The 18,127-nt window shown below is 48.7% G+C and overlaps 2 protein-coding genes across 3 annotated transcripts; both read right to left on the reverse strand.

The window, feature by feature from the left end:
* Positions 1 to 737: 737 nt before the first annotated feature.
* LOC134009209 (adhesion G protein-coupled receptor E5-like) lies at positions 738 to 8,456 on the reverse strand (the record flags this gene model as incomplete). The annotated part of the gene is given in 18 exon segments (XM_062448934.1): positions 738 to 1,349; positions 1,438 to 1,536; positions 1,771 to 1,942; positions 2,055 to 2,213; positions 4,221 to 4,438; positions 4,624 to 4,662; positions 4,664 to 4,819; positions 4,907 to 5,023; positions 5,025 to 5,090; positions 5,358 to 5,447; positions 5,741 to 5,865; positions 6,038 to 6,154; positions 6,240 to 6,393; positions 6,630 to 6,731; positions 6,867 to 6,910; positions 7,339 to 7,476; positions 7,643 to 7,783; positions 8,450 to 8,456. Coding segments are annotated over 18 exon segments (1,983 nt in total), but the record flags the coding sequence as incomplete, so codon positions are not given.
* Positions 8,457 to 12,720: 4,264 nt separating this feature from the next.
* On the reverse strand, positions 12,721 to 18,124 carry LOC134009061 (basement membrane-specific heparan sulfate proteoglycan core protein-like). 2 transcript variants are annotated; one of them, XM_062448745.1, is made up of 8 exons: positions 17,875 to 18,124; positions 16,259 to 16,405; positions 15,806 to 15,940; positions 15,428 to 15,600; positions 15,003 to 15,198; positions 13,436 to 13,615; positions 13,083 to 13,349; positions 12,721 to 12,919 (listed from the first exon to the last, which is right to left on the reverse strand). In XM_062448745.1, the coding sequence occupies exons 1-8, from the start codon at positions 18,107 to 18,109 to the stop codon at positions 12,915 to 12,917; spliced, it is 1,338 nt and encodes a 445-aa protein (XP_062304729.1). In that variant the 5' UTR covers positions 18,110 to 18,124; the 3' UTR covers positions 12,721 to 12,914. The 2 variants fall into 2 exon arrangements, with proteins under 2 accessions (XP_062304729.1, XP_062304730.1); XM_062448746.1 differs by lacking the exon at positions 17,875 to 18,124 and adding an exon at positions 17,019 to 17,172.
* Between the last annotated feature and the right edge of the window lie 3 nt (positions 18,125 to 18,127).

Consider the following 18,127-nt stretch of genomic DNA (forward strand, 5'->3'; position numbering starts at 1 on the left):
CAAGTGTTAATAGTAGCGCAATTGTGGATTCTTACCCGCTGGTTTCCTCCTATTGACCAATCAGTTTCTTGTCCAACTGATGACGTTCCAAGGTTCGTGCAGCGAGGTGCGGTGTTTGTGAGTGTTGACAGCCGCTCCAGGGCTCTCTGTGTCGTCAACAGCTGGCACTGACACCGCCCGCAGTTCACTATGTGCCACCTTAATGGCAAAAACTTTGTCCGCCTAGAAAAACCTCACAAACTGTCATTCATTAAAAAAAAAAATACAAAGACGCAACGATAATCTATATCTATACTGACCAATCTATACCAACTGATCAATTAACTTAATTATTTTAAGGCGGCGGTATTTGTCTTTCAGATTCCGGGCGGACGAGGAGAAGATTACTGCTCCAACAAGTGAAGAGCAACTGTCCCGATAACTGAAATTCCACAAAACCAACGCCCACAATCCAGACCTGCCATTCGCGCTCAGACGTGCCCGTCAAAATTAAAAAAATACATTAAACGCGTTCTCCCTGTCACGTTTGACGGTTGGGCGGGTGGAGGCTTGTGATGTGCCGCAAGATCATTTGAATGCGTGCGTGAACTTCGGCACTTGAGAAACATGATGAGGGAACAGGGAACGTGGAACCAGACTGACAGAGAGATGCACAGGAGAGCGTGGGCTCCACCTGTATTCTACCTGTGTCTGCGCGTGTAAAATACAAAATGACGGCACACACACACGCACACACATACATTTCAAAAACGTTTAATACAAAAATAACACAAAAACGGTTGAAATATTTTGTTGAAAAGTGTGGAAAATATTACATTCTCATAGAAAAATAAGGTCGGCCATTGTTCTGTAAAGAAAGCCCTTATTTAAATATGCACGATTATATATATTACAGATTCTTTAAACCACATATACACAAAAACTGAGTGATAAAATATTTGGTCGCTTGTCTCGTATCTTTGCAGTGAATCCCCCTTTCTTTCTAAATACCAAAGATGGTCTACGCTAAACAGTCAACATGTAAATCTCAAAATAAACAATGTGTACCATCTACTGTAGCTGTGATTCAAGCTGAGGATTCCTACATCCTGATGTATTAATTTTCACAGGAAAACCTGTCCTTGTGACGTACCTTATTCTACAGCATCATTGGTTTATAAAGCTAAAGTATTGTACTACAAATGCTTTCCTCCTATTGGCTAACATGAGGCTTACAGTAACAAGGGCTCCTATTGGATGAAACCAGGCGTGATTGGCTGAAGGGAAGTTGCAGAATGGCGGACAGATGGTTCACAATGTATTGTGGGAGTTCAGATCTGAGATTCTCCAGTGTGGTGACTCTGCAACCCCTGGCAACCACAGAACACAAGAAAGGAGTGAGTGTGAATGTCTTTGTGTGTGTTAATACCTGTATATGTGTGTGTGTGTGTAGAGCACCTGTGATTGGCTGGAGGGGTTGGTGGTACTGAGGTCCGAGTATCTCTTCTTCTTTGGTGTGCAGATGCAGGACAGGAAGTTGCTGTACTCCTCTCTCACCTGCAGGAGGGAGCAGAGACACACTCAGACTCTCTCTATCTACACACACACACACACACACACACACACTCACACACTCACACACATACACAACCCCCCCCCACACACACACACACACTCACACACTTACACACACACATACACCCCCCCACACACACACACTCACACAGTTACACACACACCCCCCCCCCCCTCACACACACACACACTCACATACAGGTACCCCCCCCACACCTGTTTGGAGAGCAGGCAGTGCAGGATGAAGAACAGCGCCCCCTGCAGGCTGTTGAAGGCGGTGAAGAGGTAGAGCAGTGCGGGGGAGCCATGGTCCTGGAACAGCAGCGCTCCCAGCATCCACATCACACCCAGCACACACAGCTGTGCCGCGGCCGTCAATGTAAACACCCTGGACACACACACACACACACACAATCAGACACACACATAGACACACGTACGTACACACACATACCCAGCTTATTTAGACACACACACTGACACACACACACGTCCTCCACCTGATCTTGCGCAGCTGGGAGACTTCTGGGTTGAGGCTGGTGAACTTCTGGGCCAGCCTCCACATGGTGACCAGGAAGAAGATGACGTTTACGAACACGATGGTGCACACAGGACCGAAGAAACTCCACATGAGGCCATGTTCAAGAGACAGCCAGCAACTGGGACAGAGATGAGGTCATCAGTGAGGGACAGACATGAGGTCATCAGTGAGAGACAGACATGAGGTCACCAGTGAGAGACAGAGATGAGGTCATCAGTGAGGGACAGACATGAGGTCATCAGTGAGAGACAGACATGAGGTCACCAGTGAGAGACAGACATGAGGTAATCAGTGAGAGACAGAGATGAGGTCATCAGTGAGGGACCGAGATGAGGTCATCACTGAGGGACAGACATGAGGTCATCAGTGAGAGACAAACATGACGTCATCAGTGATAGACAGAGATGAGGTAATCAGTGAGAGACAAACATGACGTCATCAGTGAGAGACAGAGATAAGGTCATCAGTGAGGGACAGACATGAAGTCATCAGTGAAGGACAGAGATTATGTCATCATCAATGAGGGACAGACATGAGGTCATCAGTGAGGGACAGAGATGAGGTCATCAGTGAGGGACAGACATGAGGTCATCAGTGAGAGACAGAGATGAGGTCATCAGTAAGAGACATACATGCAGGGTTCTAAATTAACACCCGCCAAACCGCCAAATGCGGGTTAAAATTCATTTTGGCGGGTGTTAATAAAAACTCACTAGCCAGTTTGGCCGGTGATACATGAGGCATTACATGAATGATACATAAGGCTCTGTTCTCGGCATGGTTCTCGGTAATTTATCCCCCTGGCCTGGCAGTACTTCCTAAGTTTCCCATGAACACTGTGCCGTAATGCTACGTGATAACATTTTATACGCCCATTGGCTGCGCGCAGTTGAAGTGAAACCGGCGCGAGAAACCGTGGAAACGAACTGAGCGTCCACCAGAAAACACAAGGAAGAAGTAAAACGAAGTATAGCAGATCATAGGAGGTATTAAGAGCTAGCTAGAGTAGTAAAGTAAAAAGTTAACTTAATGCGGCGGAGGTTAGGACAAACTTCTGGGGGCGAGAAGAGGAACGAGGCAGGGGATGAGGATATTGATAGCACTAGAGAAACGAAGAAAAGAAAATGTAATGCCAAATGGCTGATGGGTTGGGAATGGCTTGTGTTTGACAATGAAAATGTTGTCATGTTTTGTAAGGATTGCCGCATGTAGTCTACGCCGTCTTCTGTAATGTAAATACACTGTTCTTAATAAAAAGTATATTAGGTCAGTTTAATTAATGCCTGCTTAGGACAAAACGTTACTGTAAATGCATGGGCAGGAGTCAATCTCATGACGCGAATGGACGTTTTAGCCATTTACAATAAATCGTGTCCTTACTTAGTCACGTGTTGGTGATTTCACATACCCTTGCATCATACTTCTGTGCTTCATTTTACTTAATTTTCTGTGTTTTTCATTCCAACAATGTTAATAAAATGATCAAATGCATTCAGTGAAACTCATTGTTCTTATTTTCACCGGAAAGAATTTGGCTAGTGGAAATTCTGATTGGCTGGTAACTTTCTAAAGTAGCCACATTGGCTGGTGATCAAAAAAGTTAATTTAGAACCCTGCATACATGAGGTCATCAGTGAGAGACAGACATGAGGTAATCAGTGAGAGACAGAGATGAGGTCATTAGTTAGGGACCGAGATGAGGTCATCAGTGAGGGACAGACATGAGGTCATCAGTGAGGGACAGACATGAGGTCATCAGTGAGAGACAGAGATGAGGTCATCAGTGAGAGACAAACATGAGGTCATCAGTGAGAGACAGACATGAGGTAATCAGTGAGAGACAGATGAGGTCATTAGTTAGGGACCGAGATGAGGTCATCAGTGAGGGACAGACATGAGGTCATCAGTGAGGGACAGACATGAGGTCATCAGTGAGAGACAGAGATGAGGTCATCAGTGAGAGACAAACATGACGTCATCAGTGATAGACAGAGATGATGTCATCATCAGTGAGGGACAGACATGAGGTCATTAGTGAGGGACAGAGATGATGTCATCAGTGAGGGACAGACATGAGGTCATCAGCGATGGACAGACATGAACACCCCCTCCCCCCCTCCCTTACTACTGCTTGGTGCCGTATCCGTGGGGCCGTGAGATGGCGGACACGGTGACGACCAGGAGCGGCAGGCCGTAGCCCACGGCGTGGAGGTGCAGCGGCCGGACGGAGGTGTTGAACACCTGCACCACCATACGGTACAGCTGCACCCCCTCCAGGAGCATCCAGCAGAACGAGCACAGGAAGAACAGGTGCAGCAGGCCCGCCACCAGGCTGCACCCCCACTGGAGGAGGAGGGAGGAGAAGGAGGGGGGGAGGGGAGGGGGGGGGGAGGGGGGGGGGAGTTGAAAGAAGGGTTAAGACAGATACAAACACTGTCTCTCTCTGTCTCACCCTCTCCCTTTTTGATGCTTACACACACACACACATCCTCACCTGGGGCTCTGTGCACACACACACACATCCTCACCTGGGGCTCTGTGCGGGAGATGCCGGTGATGAAGACGAGGGTCAGCGAGGAAGAGGCAGATGCAGGCGTGCAGGTGGATGGTGTTCCGCGTCCCCTGGAGCGAGAGGCAGAGGGCGAAGGTCGCGATGCTCAGAGCCAGACACACCAGAGACACGGCCAGCCCCACCCGGGTCAGCAGCACCAGCTGGAGGGTGTGCTGGAGGGGGGGGGGGGGAAGATGGAAAGAAAGGAAAGCTTAACTAGTGTGTGTGTGTCTGTATGTGTGTGTGTGTGTGATCCTCACCTCCACAGGGTAGAGGGCCATCAGCACAGCGAAGCTGCTCAGGTGACTGCAGGTGCAGGCGGTGTGTGTGACGTTGGACTTCGCTGTGCTGCAGCCTCTCCTTGACCACGCCCCCTCCATGGCCAGGCCCCCCCTCCTCCCAGAACACACAGGTGAACTTCCTGTCCTCCGACTCCTTCCCTTCCTGTGAAAAAGTTGGTGAGGTTTTTAGATCATTGTACAAAGGCCTGCTCCAGTCACTTCCCCCTCCTCCCCCCTCCTCCCCTCCCCCTCCTCCCTCCCTCCCCTCCCCTCCTCCCCTCCCCTCCCCTCCCTCCCCTCCCTCCCCTCCCTCCCCTCCCTCCCCTCCCCCTCCTCCCCTCCCCCCCTCCTCCCCTCCCCTCCTCCCCCCCTACTCCCCTGCCCCTCCTCCCTCCCTCCCCTCCCCCTCCTCCCCCCCATCCTACTTTACCTCCAGACGTCTGAGAGTGATGCTGACATTCTGGTCCAGCTTCTTGGTGTCTGTGTTGCTAACGACGACCGTCACCACACTGGACGCCACCTGGTCACAGGTGCTACAGAGTTACTGGTATGATTCTTACTGGTTCTAAGTGGTTCTTATAGGTTTTAAGTGGGTATGGTTCTTAGTGGGTATGGTTCTAAGTGATTCTTACTGGTTCTAAGTGGTTCTTACTGGTTCTAAGTGGGTATGGTTCTTAGTGGTTATGGTTCTAAGTGATTCTTACTGGTTCTAAGTGGTTCTTACTGGTTCTAAGTGGGTATGGTTCTTAGTGGTTATGGTTCTAAGTGATTCTTACTGGTTTTAAGTGGTTCTCAGTGGTTATGGTTCCTCACCTGGTAGCTGGGCCGACGGTTCTCGTCTGGTTCTGGGTGGTCGTCGTCCAGGTTCTCAAACGAATCGTTGTTGTTGAGAGACTGAGACAAGTTCTTATAGGAGACTAGAGCAGCGAAGGCAAAACCTGAGCAGAGAAGAGCTATCATCATCATTATCATCATCATCATCATCATCATCATCATCACCACCATCTTCATCATCATCACCATCATCATCATCCCCATCATCACCATCATCATCATCATCATCACCATCATCACCATCATCATCATCATCATCATCATTATCATCATTACCTTGGTATGTTCTGTTTCGGGCGATCTCCCAGCTGGTCTTCAGACCCGCATTCTGATTTGTCAACAGGATCATTCCAGTGGGTGGCGTCCTTGACCTCTTGAGTTCAATCTCCGCCTCTGTTCCCGTGGCAACGATACCATAATTAGGTCATGGTCAGGTTGGAGCTGTACATTTAAGTGACATTTTTGGAACGTAAATAACCTGTGTGTTCTGTTTCCATCCGTGTGTGGTTGTCATGGAGCTGGGGAACAATAAACCGTACAGCGTTCTCCATAGTGCTTAGCAACCTGCTTGCTTTTACCCGGTTGCCTAGGTGACCAGGGGACAACATTTCGTCGGTAGCTGTAAACAAGTTCTGGCGAACAGGAAGGCAAACAGGAAGCAGAAAGTTAGAAAAAAGTGCCTGTGTGAATTTGTGCGTGTGTGTGTATGCACTTGTAGGAGTTGTGTATTTTTGTATGTATGTTTGTTTGTTAGCTGTATGTGTGTGTGTCAGCGTGTGTGTGTGCATGTATTGTTCAGTACATCCAGTAGCACCTCTCCAGTGTGTGTGTGTGCATGTGTGTGTGCATGTGTGTGTGTGTTCGGTACCTCCAGCAGCACCTCTCCAGTGCGACCAGGGGAGCCAGACCCTGTCATCCCCAGACAGCTGCTCTGGAGCTGGGAGAGGAAGGCCGACAGACCTGGGAGGGCCTGGAGGGGAGGGCGGGGGGGGGGATGGGGAGAGGGAGGTACACACAGGGGAGAGAATGTAAGCTGCAGGGATGTTAAAATAAAATGGGCAGGCTGAAAGGTTTGTTTGGGGGGCGGGAGGTGTGTGGAGCTCACCTGGTCCTGGTCAGCGTCATCTTTGAACTGGTCACATTTCAACTCTGGGAGAGGAAGCATGAGAACGCAACAGGATCAGCAACATTGTACATTTCCCCATAGCAACACGCCATAGAAAACACGCCATAGCAACACACCGTAGCGACACACCCTAGAACACACCATAGCATCACAACACAGTGGCATGTGCTTTTTCTAAATTTCTCAGGAGTTTAGAAAGCTGCTCAGCCCTCCGTGGAGTGAGCAGGGAAAGAGAGCAGAAGAAGATTGGAACTGGTCCTGGAGGCTGGAGCCGACAGAGGAGAGGGCAGCGAGCCGCGTGAAGGCAGTGAGAGTAGGAATGGAACAAGGCCCGCTGGCCCTGTTCAAACCAGAGGAGAGGAGGGGAAGCAGAAACGGAACGAAGCCCTCTCGCTTCCTCTTCCAGGTGGGGGGGGGGGGCGAAGCAATGCATCATGGTCCAGTTGCTCACCTGTGCACATGGACTGGTTGTTGCCATAGTTACTGTATCCAGGTTTACACTGACACCAGTATCTGCCGTGAGTGTTGTGGCAGGCCCCGCCTTCTTCTGGACCACAGAGTGTCTTGTTCTCATAACATTCATTCTTATCTGAGGAGGAAGAGAGGGTTTGAATAAGATAGAAAAAGAGAGGGGGAGAGAGAGGGAGAGGGAGAGAGAGAGAGAGAGAGAGAGAGAGAGAGAGAGAGAGAGAGAGAGAGGAGAGAGAGAGAGAGAGAGAGAGAGAGAGAGAGAGAGAGGGACATGTGGGGACTCACCTGACAATCGTCAGTCTTGGAGTTGTTCAGGGTCGACGGTTCAAAACCAGACTTGCACATGCAGTTAAAGCTGCCATTCGTGTTGAAGCATTGTTTATTACGTCCACAGTGCTCAGTATTATCGGCACACTCGTCGTAATCTGAAGAAAACACACTGAGGTTTACTGTACCACTCCAGACACTACTGTAGATGCCACTACACCACACCACCACCCCTCATACCCCTCCCACCACCCCTCATCTCTCCCACCACCCCTCATCCCCCTCACCTCCACCCCTCATTCCCCTCCCACCACCCCTCATCCCCCTCACCTCCACCCCTCATTCCCCTCCCACCACCCCTCATCCCCCTCACCTCCACCCCTCATTCCCCTCCCACCACCCCTCATCCCCTCACCTCCACCCCTCATTCCCCTCCCACCACCCCTCATCCCCCTCACCTCCACCCCTCATTCCCCTCCCACCACCCTCATCCCCCTCACCTCCACCCCTCATTCCCCTCCCACCACCCCCTCATCCCCCTCACCTCCACCCCTCATTCCCCTCACCTCCACCCCTCATCCCCCTCACCTCCACCCCTCATCCCCTCCCACCACCCCTCATCTCTCCCACCACCCCTCATCCCCCTCACCTCCACCCCTCATCCCCCTCACCTCCACCCCTCATCCCCCTCACCTCCACCCCTCATCCCCCTCCCACCACCCCTCATCTCTCCACCACCCCCTCATCCCCCTCACCTCCACCCCTCATCCCCCTCACCTCCACCCCTCATCCCCCACCCTCACACCCAGCCCCCTTTATCTTACCCAAGCATTCCCATTAACGATCTGATATCCGTCAGAACAGTCTGTGCCTGCCTGTGTCCACTGCACACTCAGCAAAACACCTGGGAGGAGGAGGGAAGAGGAGGAGGAGGAAGAGGAGGAGGAGGAGGAGGAGGAGGAGGAGGAGGAAGAGGAGGAGGAAGAGGAGGAGGGAAGACGAGGAGGAGGAGGAGGAGGAAGAGGAAGAGGAAGAGGAAGAGGAGGAGGAGGAAGAGGAAGAGGAGGAAGAGGAGGAGGAGGAGGAGGAGGAAGAGGAGGAGGAAGATGATAAGGAAGAGGAGGAGGAAGAGGAGGAATTTAGAGGTGGAGGTAGTGTGTCTGTATGTATGCATGCTAGTGTTTGTTCTGGCAAAATATGCCATGTGATTTTGTGTACGTGTGTGTGCCTATGTGTGTGTTTCTGTTAGCTGTATGTGTGTATGTGTGTGACAGTACATGAGTGTGAGGTCATGGGGAACAGATTGTGTGGTCAAACAGAAGGCCGCTCTCACAGAGCCTCTTCATGAACACAGCCCTTCACAGTACTCACTGTGTTAGAGGTTACATGTCTTTATCTCTCTTTCCCTCTCTCTCGTCCTCTCTTTCTCTCTGTCTTTCTGTCTGTCTGCATGCTTGCTTAGGTAACTGTCTGTCTGTCTGTCTGCATGCTTAACTGTCTGTCTGTCTGCATGCTTGCTTAACTGTCTGTCTGTCTGTCTGCATGCTTGCTTAACTGTCTCTCTGTCTGTCTTTTGTGGTCACAGCAGAAAAATACAGAAGTGGCACATTAACTACCAGGCACCGTGTGTGTGTTTGTGTGTGTGTGTGTGTCTATGTGTGTGTGTGTGTGTGTAGTGTTATCATTATCCTGCTGTCATCTTTCATGCTTTAGAACATTAGCACATAGTAACACATAGTAACACATAGTAACACATAGTAACACATAGTAACACATTCTCACAGTTGTGAATTAGCTGAGTATAACACAAACCTACACTGATACACAACAAACACACACATACACACACACAAGCGCACAAACACACCCATACTGACAAGCCCACTCAGAAAACACACGGCACACACACGTGAATGAATATCTTCTGATGGACTCACCCAGTACGGCCACGAGTCCTCCCTCATGATGGATGAGCTGACAGACGCAGGAGCCAGGCAGACTGAACCCAGGAGGGAAAGACAAAGAGATCTGAATCAACAATGAATAAACGACAACTTTACAGGATCCTTGATGTTGGGGGCAAGAAGAGGGAAACTCCTCGCAGACAAAACAAGATCCTCGTGTTTAACTTCTCCTCTTTGCTGTGTTTGTCTGGTTCTGAAAACCAAGAAATCCCTTCTTCCTTTTTCTCTCTCTCTCTCTCTCTCTCTCTCTCTCTCTCTCTCTCGATCTCTTACCGCGTGTCTGAGACAGAGACTGGACACGACCTTTGCCCCAGCCTCTCCTCTTGCTCTCTCTCCCTCTTGCTCTCTCTCCCTCTTCCTCTCTCTCCCTCTTGCTCTCTCACACACACACAGCCTTATGCTCCACTGGCACAGTTTCAGGAAATCACCCTCTTGAGAGAAATGGAAAGAGAGAGTATGAGATAGAGAGAGAGAGAGAGAGAGAGAGAGAGAGAGAGAGAGAGAGAGAGAGAAAAGGACAGACACTCACTGTATGAGTAACAATCTAAACAGCTGCTGTTTCCAGTAAGTCATTCAAAACCCATCTCTCTCTCTCTCTCTCTCTCTCTCTCTCTCTCTCTATCATTCTCTCCCTCTCTCTCTCTCTCTCTCTCTCTCTCTCTCTCTCTCTCTCTCTCTCCCTTTCTCTCTCCCTCCCTCTCTCTCTCTCTCTCTCATGTTTCATCCACTCTCTCCTTCGGTCTCCTCCCCCCTCCTTCTGTCTCTATCGCTTAAGTAATCACACACATGTGCATGTGACCACACACACACCACATCACCACTAATAAGACACACACACACATCACCACACACACACACACGCACATCACCACTAAGAATACTTCCGTTTTGCGTCAGAGAAAAATCAGAAGTAACCCAACACTTGCCTCTGGTAAACTTCCTGTCTCGTGTTAGTTACTGTCACAGGGACCGTGCACAACACCAGCTGTACGGATACTTTACATTTGCTGGGAGATCCAGTACACAACAACACAACACAGTTAAAAGCAACACAGCTAAATGTATGAACACACTTCCATATAGTACACAAAAGGCTTTTGTCGTCACGGTGACATGGAGGGCTGTCGCTCAGAAGCGTCAGAGGACGAGGAGCAGGAGCGTGTTTGATCTGTCAGGGGACCGACCTGGATGTGGTCAGACCACAACATCTCCCACTGAAACACCAACAACGGTTTCCTGCCTGCTTGGTGTTTTGCCTCCACAACCAAAGTTGGTCAAATATGAGAATGTGAGTGCGTGCTCAAGTGCTAAATATAGGGAGAGACATAGAGGGGAGGCAGAGAGAGAGGGGGAGAGAGAGGGAGAGAGAGAGAGAGAGAGAGAGAGAGAGAGAGAGAGAGAGAGAGAGAGAGAGAGAGAGAGAGAGAGGGAGAGAGGGAGAGGGGAGAAAGGTGGAGAGAGAGGGGGAGAGAGAGGGAGAGAGGGGGAGAGGGAGAGAGGGGGGGAGAGAGGGGGAGAAAGGGGGAGAGGGAGAGAGAGAGGGAGAAGGGGGGGGGAGAGAGAGAGGGGGAGAGAGAGAGAGAGGGGGAGAGGGAGGGAGGGGGAGAGCGGGGGAGAGAGAGATACAGAGAAAGAAAAGTAAAGAAAGGTAGGGGGGAAAGAGGGAGTGACGGAGAATTCTTAACAGGTATTGAATTACAGTCACCTACTTTGTAGAAGCTGAATCATTACCCTTTGGCAACATTTTCCAGAGTATTCCACAGTAACACTCAGACTTATGGGTTACCACATTGAGGGATGGCCTACCGGACATGTGTGTGTTTGTCTGTGTGTGTGTGTGTGTGTGTAGTGTGGCGTGCGTGTGGTCCTGTGTGTCTGTAGAGGTACCACTCCACTTAACAGCTTAATCACATGAAGACAGAATATAGAGAAAAACAACATAGGAAAATTGTGTGTGCGTGTGTGAAGGGGGGAGATGTTACTGAGTGTGTGAGTGTGTGTGTGCACTTGGGAAATTGTCGGCCCTCTCTTCATGCCTATGTCGCCTATAGGAAGGACCCGGCCCTGCATGGACCCAGGACCCAGGATCCAGGGTCCAGAGCAGGGCTCCAAGTCCCAGGGAATCAAAACTTTATAGAATCCACAAAGCAATAGCTAGCATGAAACATACAAGTGTGCTGTGTGTGTGTGTATGTGTGTATGTGAGTGTGTATGTGTGTATATGAGTGTGTATATGAGTGTATGTGTGTATGTGTGCTTGTGTGTATAGTCACGGTTGTTGCCGTCCACACAGTCACACAGTCTTGCTCTGATCCAGCTGTGACACAGTATAATCACATGATCACACATGATACTGCAGTTCACTGGAGGCCATTTTGTCTCAAGCTCCATCCAGTCAAATGGGAAACCATCAAGCGGAAACTATGGAAAACCATCCAGGTGGTAACTGTGGCAACCGACTGGGCGTGCGCTTCCTTTGACCTTTCACTTCCTGGGAAAAACTTCTCTCACCTGATTGGTTCCTTCCTGTTCTGTATATAATAACTCTGACTAATGCAGTGCCGGTGTGTACTCTTAGCTGTGCTGGGACTCTAATGTAAACTAGTAGCATGCATTAGTGACTGTGTGTTTGTGTGTGTGTGTGTTTGTGTGTGTGTGTGCGTGTGGACGTTGATCTATTGCAGCTAATGGACTCTGATATAAACAGCAGTTTCAAATGACGTGTAAGGAAGTGTTACACACACACACACATACAGATGCACACGCAAATCACACACATACATGCACACACACACATTTACTATATGAGATGTTCCTTCAACTTTGCAATCCTTCAATCCCTTTAATCTCCTCTCTCCTTCCCTCCTCCCTCGTCCCCTCCCCCCTCGTCCCCTCCCCCCTCCTCCCCTCCCCCTCTGTGAAGTGAGGGGGCGGGGGGAGGAGAAAGAGTGCAGATGTTTCCTCTCCTCCGTTAGAAGATTGAAGATGTGTGCATCTGCGTGTGTACATGTGTGAGTGTAAATGTGTGTGTGCGTGTTTGTTTGTGCGTGTGTTAGAGATTATTTCTGTAAAGCAAGGGTATTTACCTGATTGGAAATACATGACTAAGTACACATATTAATATACATGCATGACGACAGATGAGACCCAGTTTATTATCAATTTAAATCCCTCATTTGACCTGCAACAGGGCAACTACGCTATATGATTGGTTCTGTGGTCAGTGTATAGCTTCTGAGTCTCCATGGAAACGATCTCATCTTGCAGTAGAGTTGGAAAGGCGGAGCTACACATGCGTGTCATCAGTGTGGGACGCCATGATGGGTCAGGCTGTGGAGGGGGGAGGGAGGGACAGAGAGAGAGACAATGAGAAAGAGACAGGGACAGCAAGAGAGAGAGAGAGAGAGAGAGAGAGAGAGAGAGAGAGAGAGAGAGAGAGAGAGAGAGAGAGAGAGAGAGAGAGAGAGAGAGAGAGAGAGAGAGATGATCTCACCTTTCACTGTGACCCTGGCCAGGGCCTCACTGGAGCCCACATGATTGCTGGCCAAACATTTGTAGCTCCCGCTGTCAGTCATCTGCACCTGGCCAATCAGGAGCTTGCCGTCCTGGGTTGTCTCCGCTCCCTGGGGTAGTGCAGCCCCGCCTACCCGGGTCCAGAGGAACGTGATTGGGTGAGTGCCGTGGGCGAGGCACTGGATGCGCAGGGCGTCGCCGGGGCGGAGTTGCAGCTGGTCAGGAAGACAGGTGGTGTAGGGAGGGGCTGGAGGGCACACAGGGTGTGGGTTTATGTGTGTGGGGGGGTCCTCATTGCACGCACACACACACATGCACAGGTACACTACTCACAGTCCACCTCCATCTGTGTGTATGCCTGGCTGGTGCCGTGTGTGTTGGTGGCGTTGCAGATGTACTGTCCTGAGTCCTGGCGCCCCACGCTGGTCAGAGTCAGAACTCCACCCTCCACCCTGTGTCTCCACGGTAACGGGGCCCGCAGCTTGGACCAGGTGATGACAGGGGGGGGGGATCCTGGCGGATAGCAGACATAATATACATGATCCTGACTAGAATACATGATCCTGACTAGAATACATGATCCTGACTAGAATACATGATCCTGACTAGAATACATGATCCTGACTAGAATACATGATCCTGACTAGAATACATGATCCTGACTAGAATATACATGATCCTGACTAGAATACATGATCCTGACTAGAATACATGATCCTGACTAGAATACATGATCCTGACTAGAATATACATGATCCTGACTAGAATACATGATCCTGACTAGAATACATGATCCTGACTAGAATACATGATCCTGACTAGAATACATGATACTGACTAGAATATACATGATCCTGACTAGAATACATGATACTGACTAGAATATACATGATCCTGACTAGAATACATGATACTGACTAGAATATACATGATCCTGACTAGAATATACATGATCCTGACTCGAATATACATGATCCTGACTCGAATATACATGATCCTGACTAGAATACATGATCCTGACTAGAATACATGATCCTGACTAGAATACATGATCCTGACTAGAATACATGATCCTGACTAGAATACATGATCCTGACTAGAATACATGATCCTGACTAGAATATACATGATCCTGACTAGAATACATGATCCTGACTAGAATACATGATCCTGACTAGAATACATGATCCTGACTAGAATACATGATCCTGACTAGAATATACATGATCCTGACTAGAATACATGATCCTGACTAGAATACATGATCCTGACTAGAATACATGATCCTGACTAGAATACATGATACTGACTAGAATATACATGATCCTGACTAGAATACATGATCCTGACTAGAATACATGATCCTGACTAGAATACATGATCCTGACTAGAATACATGATACTGACTAGAATATACATGATCCTGACTAGAATACATTATCCTGACTAGAATACATGATCCTGACTAGAATACATGATCCTGACTAGAATATACATGATCCTGACTAGAATACATGATCCTGACTAGAATACATGATCCTGACTAGAATACATGATCCTGACTAGAATACATGATACTGACTAGAATATACATGATCCTGACTAGAATACATGATACTGACTAGAATATACATGATCCTGACTAGAATACATGATACTGACTAGAATATAAATGATCCTGACTAGAATATACATGATCCTGACTCGAATATACATGATCCTGACTCGAATATACATGATCTTGACTAGAATATACATGATCCTGCCCTGAATATACATGATCCTGACTCAAATATACATGATCCTGACTCGAATATACATGATCCTGACTAGAATATACGTGATCCTGACTAGAATATGCATTATCAGGCGTGATAGCATGACTAAGATACATGATTACCCCGGGCACGACACTCCATGGTGATGGTCCGACCCTCCACAGCTGTGATCTCTGCCTTAGTTACGGACGCCACCGGTGCCATGGAAACGCCCTGGCCTCCATCGACGACGACCTCGACCTTGGCCTCGGCGACGCCCTCGCTGTTCCTTGCCTGGCACATGTACACGCCAGAGTCCTCTGGACGAGCCGCCGCCACCTGCAGCACGGTGTGTTACCGTGGTTACTGTGGTGTGTGTGTGGTGTGAGTGTTCACAGTATGCGTGTGTGTGTGGTGTGTGTGTACAGCATGCGTGTGTTACTGTAATGTGTGTGTGTTGATTGTGTGTGTTAGAGAGTGAGTGTGTATGTATGTATTTGGAATGCCAGTGTGTGTGTACATACATGCGTGTGTGTGTGCATGCATGTGCGTAATGCATGTGTCTAACCTGCAGCGTTCTGGTGTCATCGGTTGCTGTGGTAACAAGCTGATGGGTGGAACCCTGGTGTTGCCAGGTGACGGAGGGGCGTGGCCTACCTGTGGCACGGCACTCCAGAGATACAGGTTCACCCAGTCGGACACGCAGGGGCCCTGCCGGGGTCACCCGCACCTTAGGAGACACTGGGGAGCCATGCGGACACACACACATGTACAAACACACACACACGTACATACACACACTTACAAATCTGAAAATGCGAAAAACACACTCATACACACAAACACACATCATTCTCCCTCTCCCCCTCTCCCTCTCTCTCTCCCTCCCCCCCCTCCCTCCCTCCCTCCCTCTCCCTCCCTCTCTCCCTCCCTCCTCCCTCCTTACTTCTGATGGTCAGAGTAGCTGTTGCCGTGCTCCGCCCCGACGGGCTGGTTGCTATGCAACGGTACTGGCCCTGGTTAGCAGACCGAACCCCGGCCACGGTCAGTACAGAACCATCTGGACCGATCTTCACATTGTCTAGGACAGACCAGATCAAACTGGTTAGAACTGGGCTGGGTACATGTATCTATGTGTGTGTGTGTGTATCTATGTGTGTGTGTATCTGTGTGTGTGTATCTGTGTATCTGTGTGTATCTGTGTGTGTGTGTGTGTGTGTGTGTATCTGTGTGTATGTGTGTGTGTATCTGTGTGTGTGTATCTGTGTATCTGTGTGTATCTGTGTGTGTGTATCTGTGTGTGTGTATCTGTGTATCTGTGTGTATGTGTGTGTGTATCTGTGTGTGTGTATCTGTGTGTATCTGTGTGTGTGTAAGTGTGTGTGTGTGTGTGTTCTACTTGGAAGCGGCTGGTTGTTGGTTCTCCTCCACTCCAGGTGGACGGGCTGCGTCCCACTGACCACCTGGCAGCGGAGACTGGCTGTCCCCCCCTGCAGGGCCCACACCACCCTGGGCTCCAGGGACAGGACCGGGGCCTGGGCCCCCACTGGGGGAGGGGAGGGGGGAAGGGGGAGGAGGAACAGGACACCGATAGACACTCAAATAATTGATATACATTAACTCACACACAAACTCAGTGAACTTTTGATCGGGTCTGGGAAAGAAAAAAATAGTGCAAACAATGCCACCCCAAGGCAAACAGCCAATCACCATCAAACAGAGATATGACAAAGCCAATCAGCAGCGAACATTGATGACACAACTGATCTAAAACAAACAAGATAGCCTTAGACTCCATTTTGATGAATCAGCAATACTAAACTCAAGTATTGAGTTTGCAAAAAAATATTTCACTTACATTAAAATAAACCAATGAACAAAAAAAACATTGAAAAACTTTGTTTTCAACCCAGTCATCAAATCACAAAGATAGTCTTAGATACAATGATCGCTAACTAACAAAGCTAAGATGAGTGTTACAAGTCTATTCTGTTCAATTCTAGGTACAGCTCAGCGGTAAGACCATTCACCTGCAGTTCCAAATCCCCCTTCCCCAAATGTAGCTTTTTATAAAAGCCTTTTTTTTAATAAAAAACATTCTTATTATTGTGTTCTACTGTGCACCCAAAGCCCCAGGTGGCGTCCAGGTGCAGCATTACCTGTGCAGAGCAGGCAGATGATCAGCAGAGCTGTCCTCAAACCATCCATGACGCCGACAACACTGACCTGATTCTTTCTCTCTCTGTTTCTATCACTCCCTCTCTCACTCCCTCCCTCCTACCTCCCCCTCCCCCTCTCCTCTTTCTCTCACCTGTGAACCCTATCTCTGCTAGCCAGTCTGTAGACACCCGCCCTCTCTATCTCCTCCCCTCACTCACACTCTCCTCTCTATCTCCTCCCCTCACTCACACTCTCTTCTGCTCTGCTTTAATTTCTAATTTTTCTATCAGTATTTCTCTCTCCCCTGCTTAAACTCTCTCTTTCTCTCTCTCTCTTTCTTTCTGTTCCTTTTGCTCAGGTTTTCTCCTCTCTCTGTGTTCTCTCTGTTTTCTCTCTCATCTCTTCTTTCTCTCTGCCAGCAGTCACACAGAACCCCCTTGTGGTAAAACATTGACAATGAGCAAGACAAGGTCCTGAAAAGTTGTCAAATGACAATCTTTGTACTTGCTTACAAACTGCGGACACTTAGATATACAGTATAGGGATATGAGATGTGTATTATTTCACATTCCAAATTTTGGGGGAAAGTATTTCAACACATATTAGCATAACCTTATCAGTGTCACCATAATAACAAAACCTTTTGTCAAAAACTTTCTTTGTCTTTTCATGTGACACACACAAGAGAGAAACTTTATCAGTGTCAACACCGTAACAAAGTTTTTCGTCTGAAATTTCAGTTGGTTATTCATGAGGACACACATAGGAGAGAAACCTTATCAGTGTCAACACTGTCAATACAGTTGTGGTCAAAATTGTCATTTGGCTCATCATATGAGGAAACACAGGACCCACCTGTTCTGAAGTAATCTGACCGCTTTCGGATTGGATCGGATTGTGGCTTGAAAATGGGTTGTTCAAAAGAAAACAAGGGATCGTGAATTCGGATGAGTTCATGTCCAGTCTGGGGTTTAATCTGGCCCAACCTTCGGATTCTCCAGGTGAACAAGGGTGGAGTGAGTGTGGATTTCAGGAACGAGACCGAAAAAAACTTTACTGGGTTTTTTTCGAATTTGAAAACATGGCTCATTTTGTAAAGAAAATAAAA

Source organism: Osmerus eperlanus, chromosome 22 (assembly GCF_963692335.1).
Source record: "Osmerus eperlanus chromosome 22, fOsmEpe2.1, whole genome shotgun sequence".
Classification (NCBI taxonomy): Eukaryota; Metazoa; Chordata; class Actinopteri; order Osmeriformes; family Osmeridae; genus Osmerus; species Osmerus eperlanus.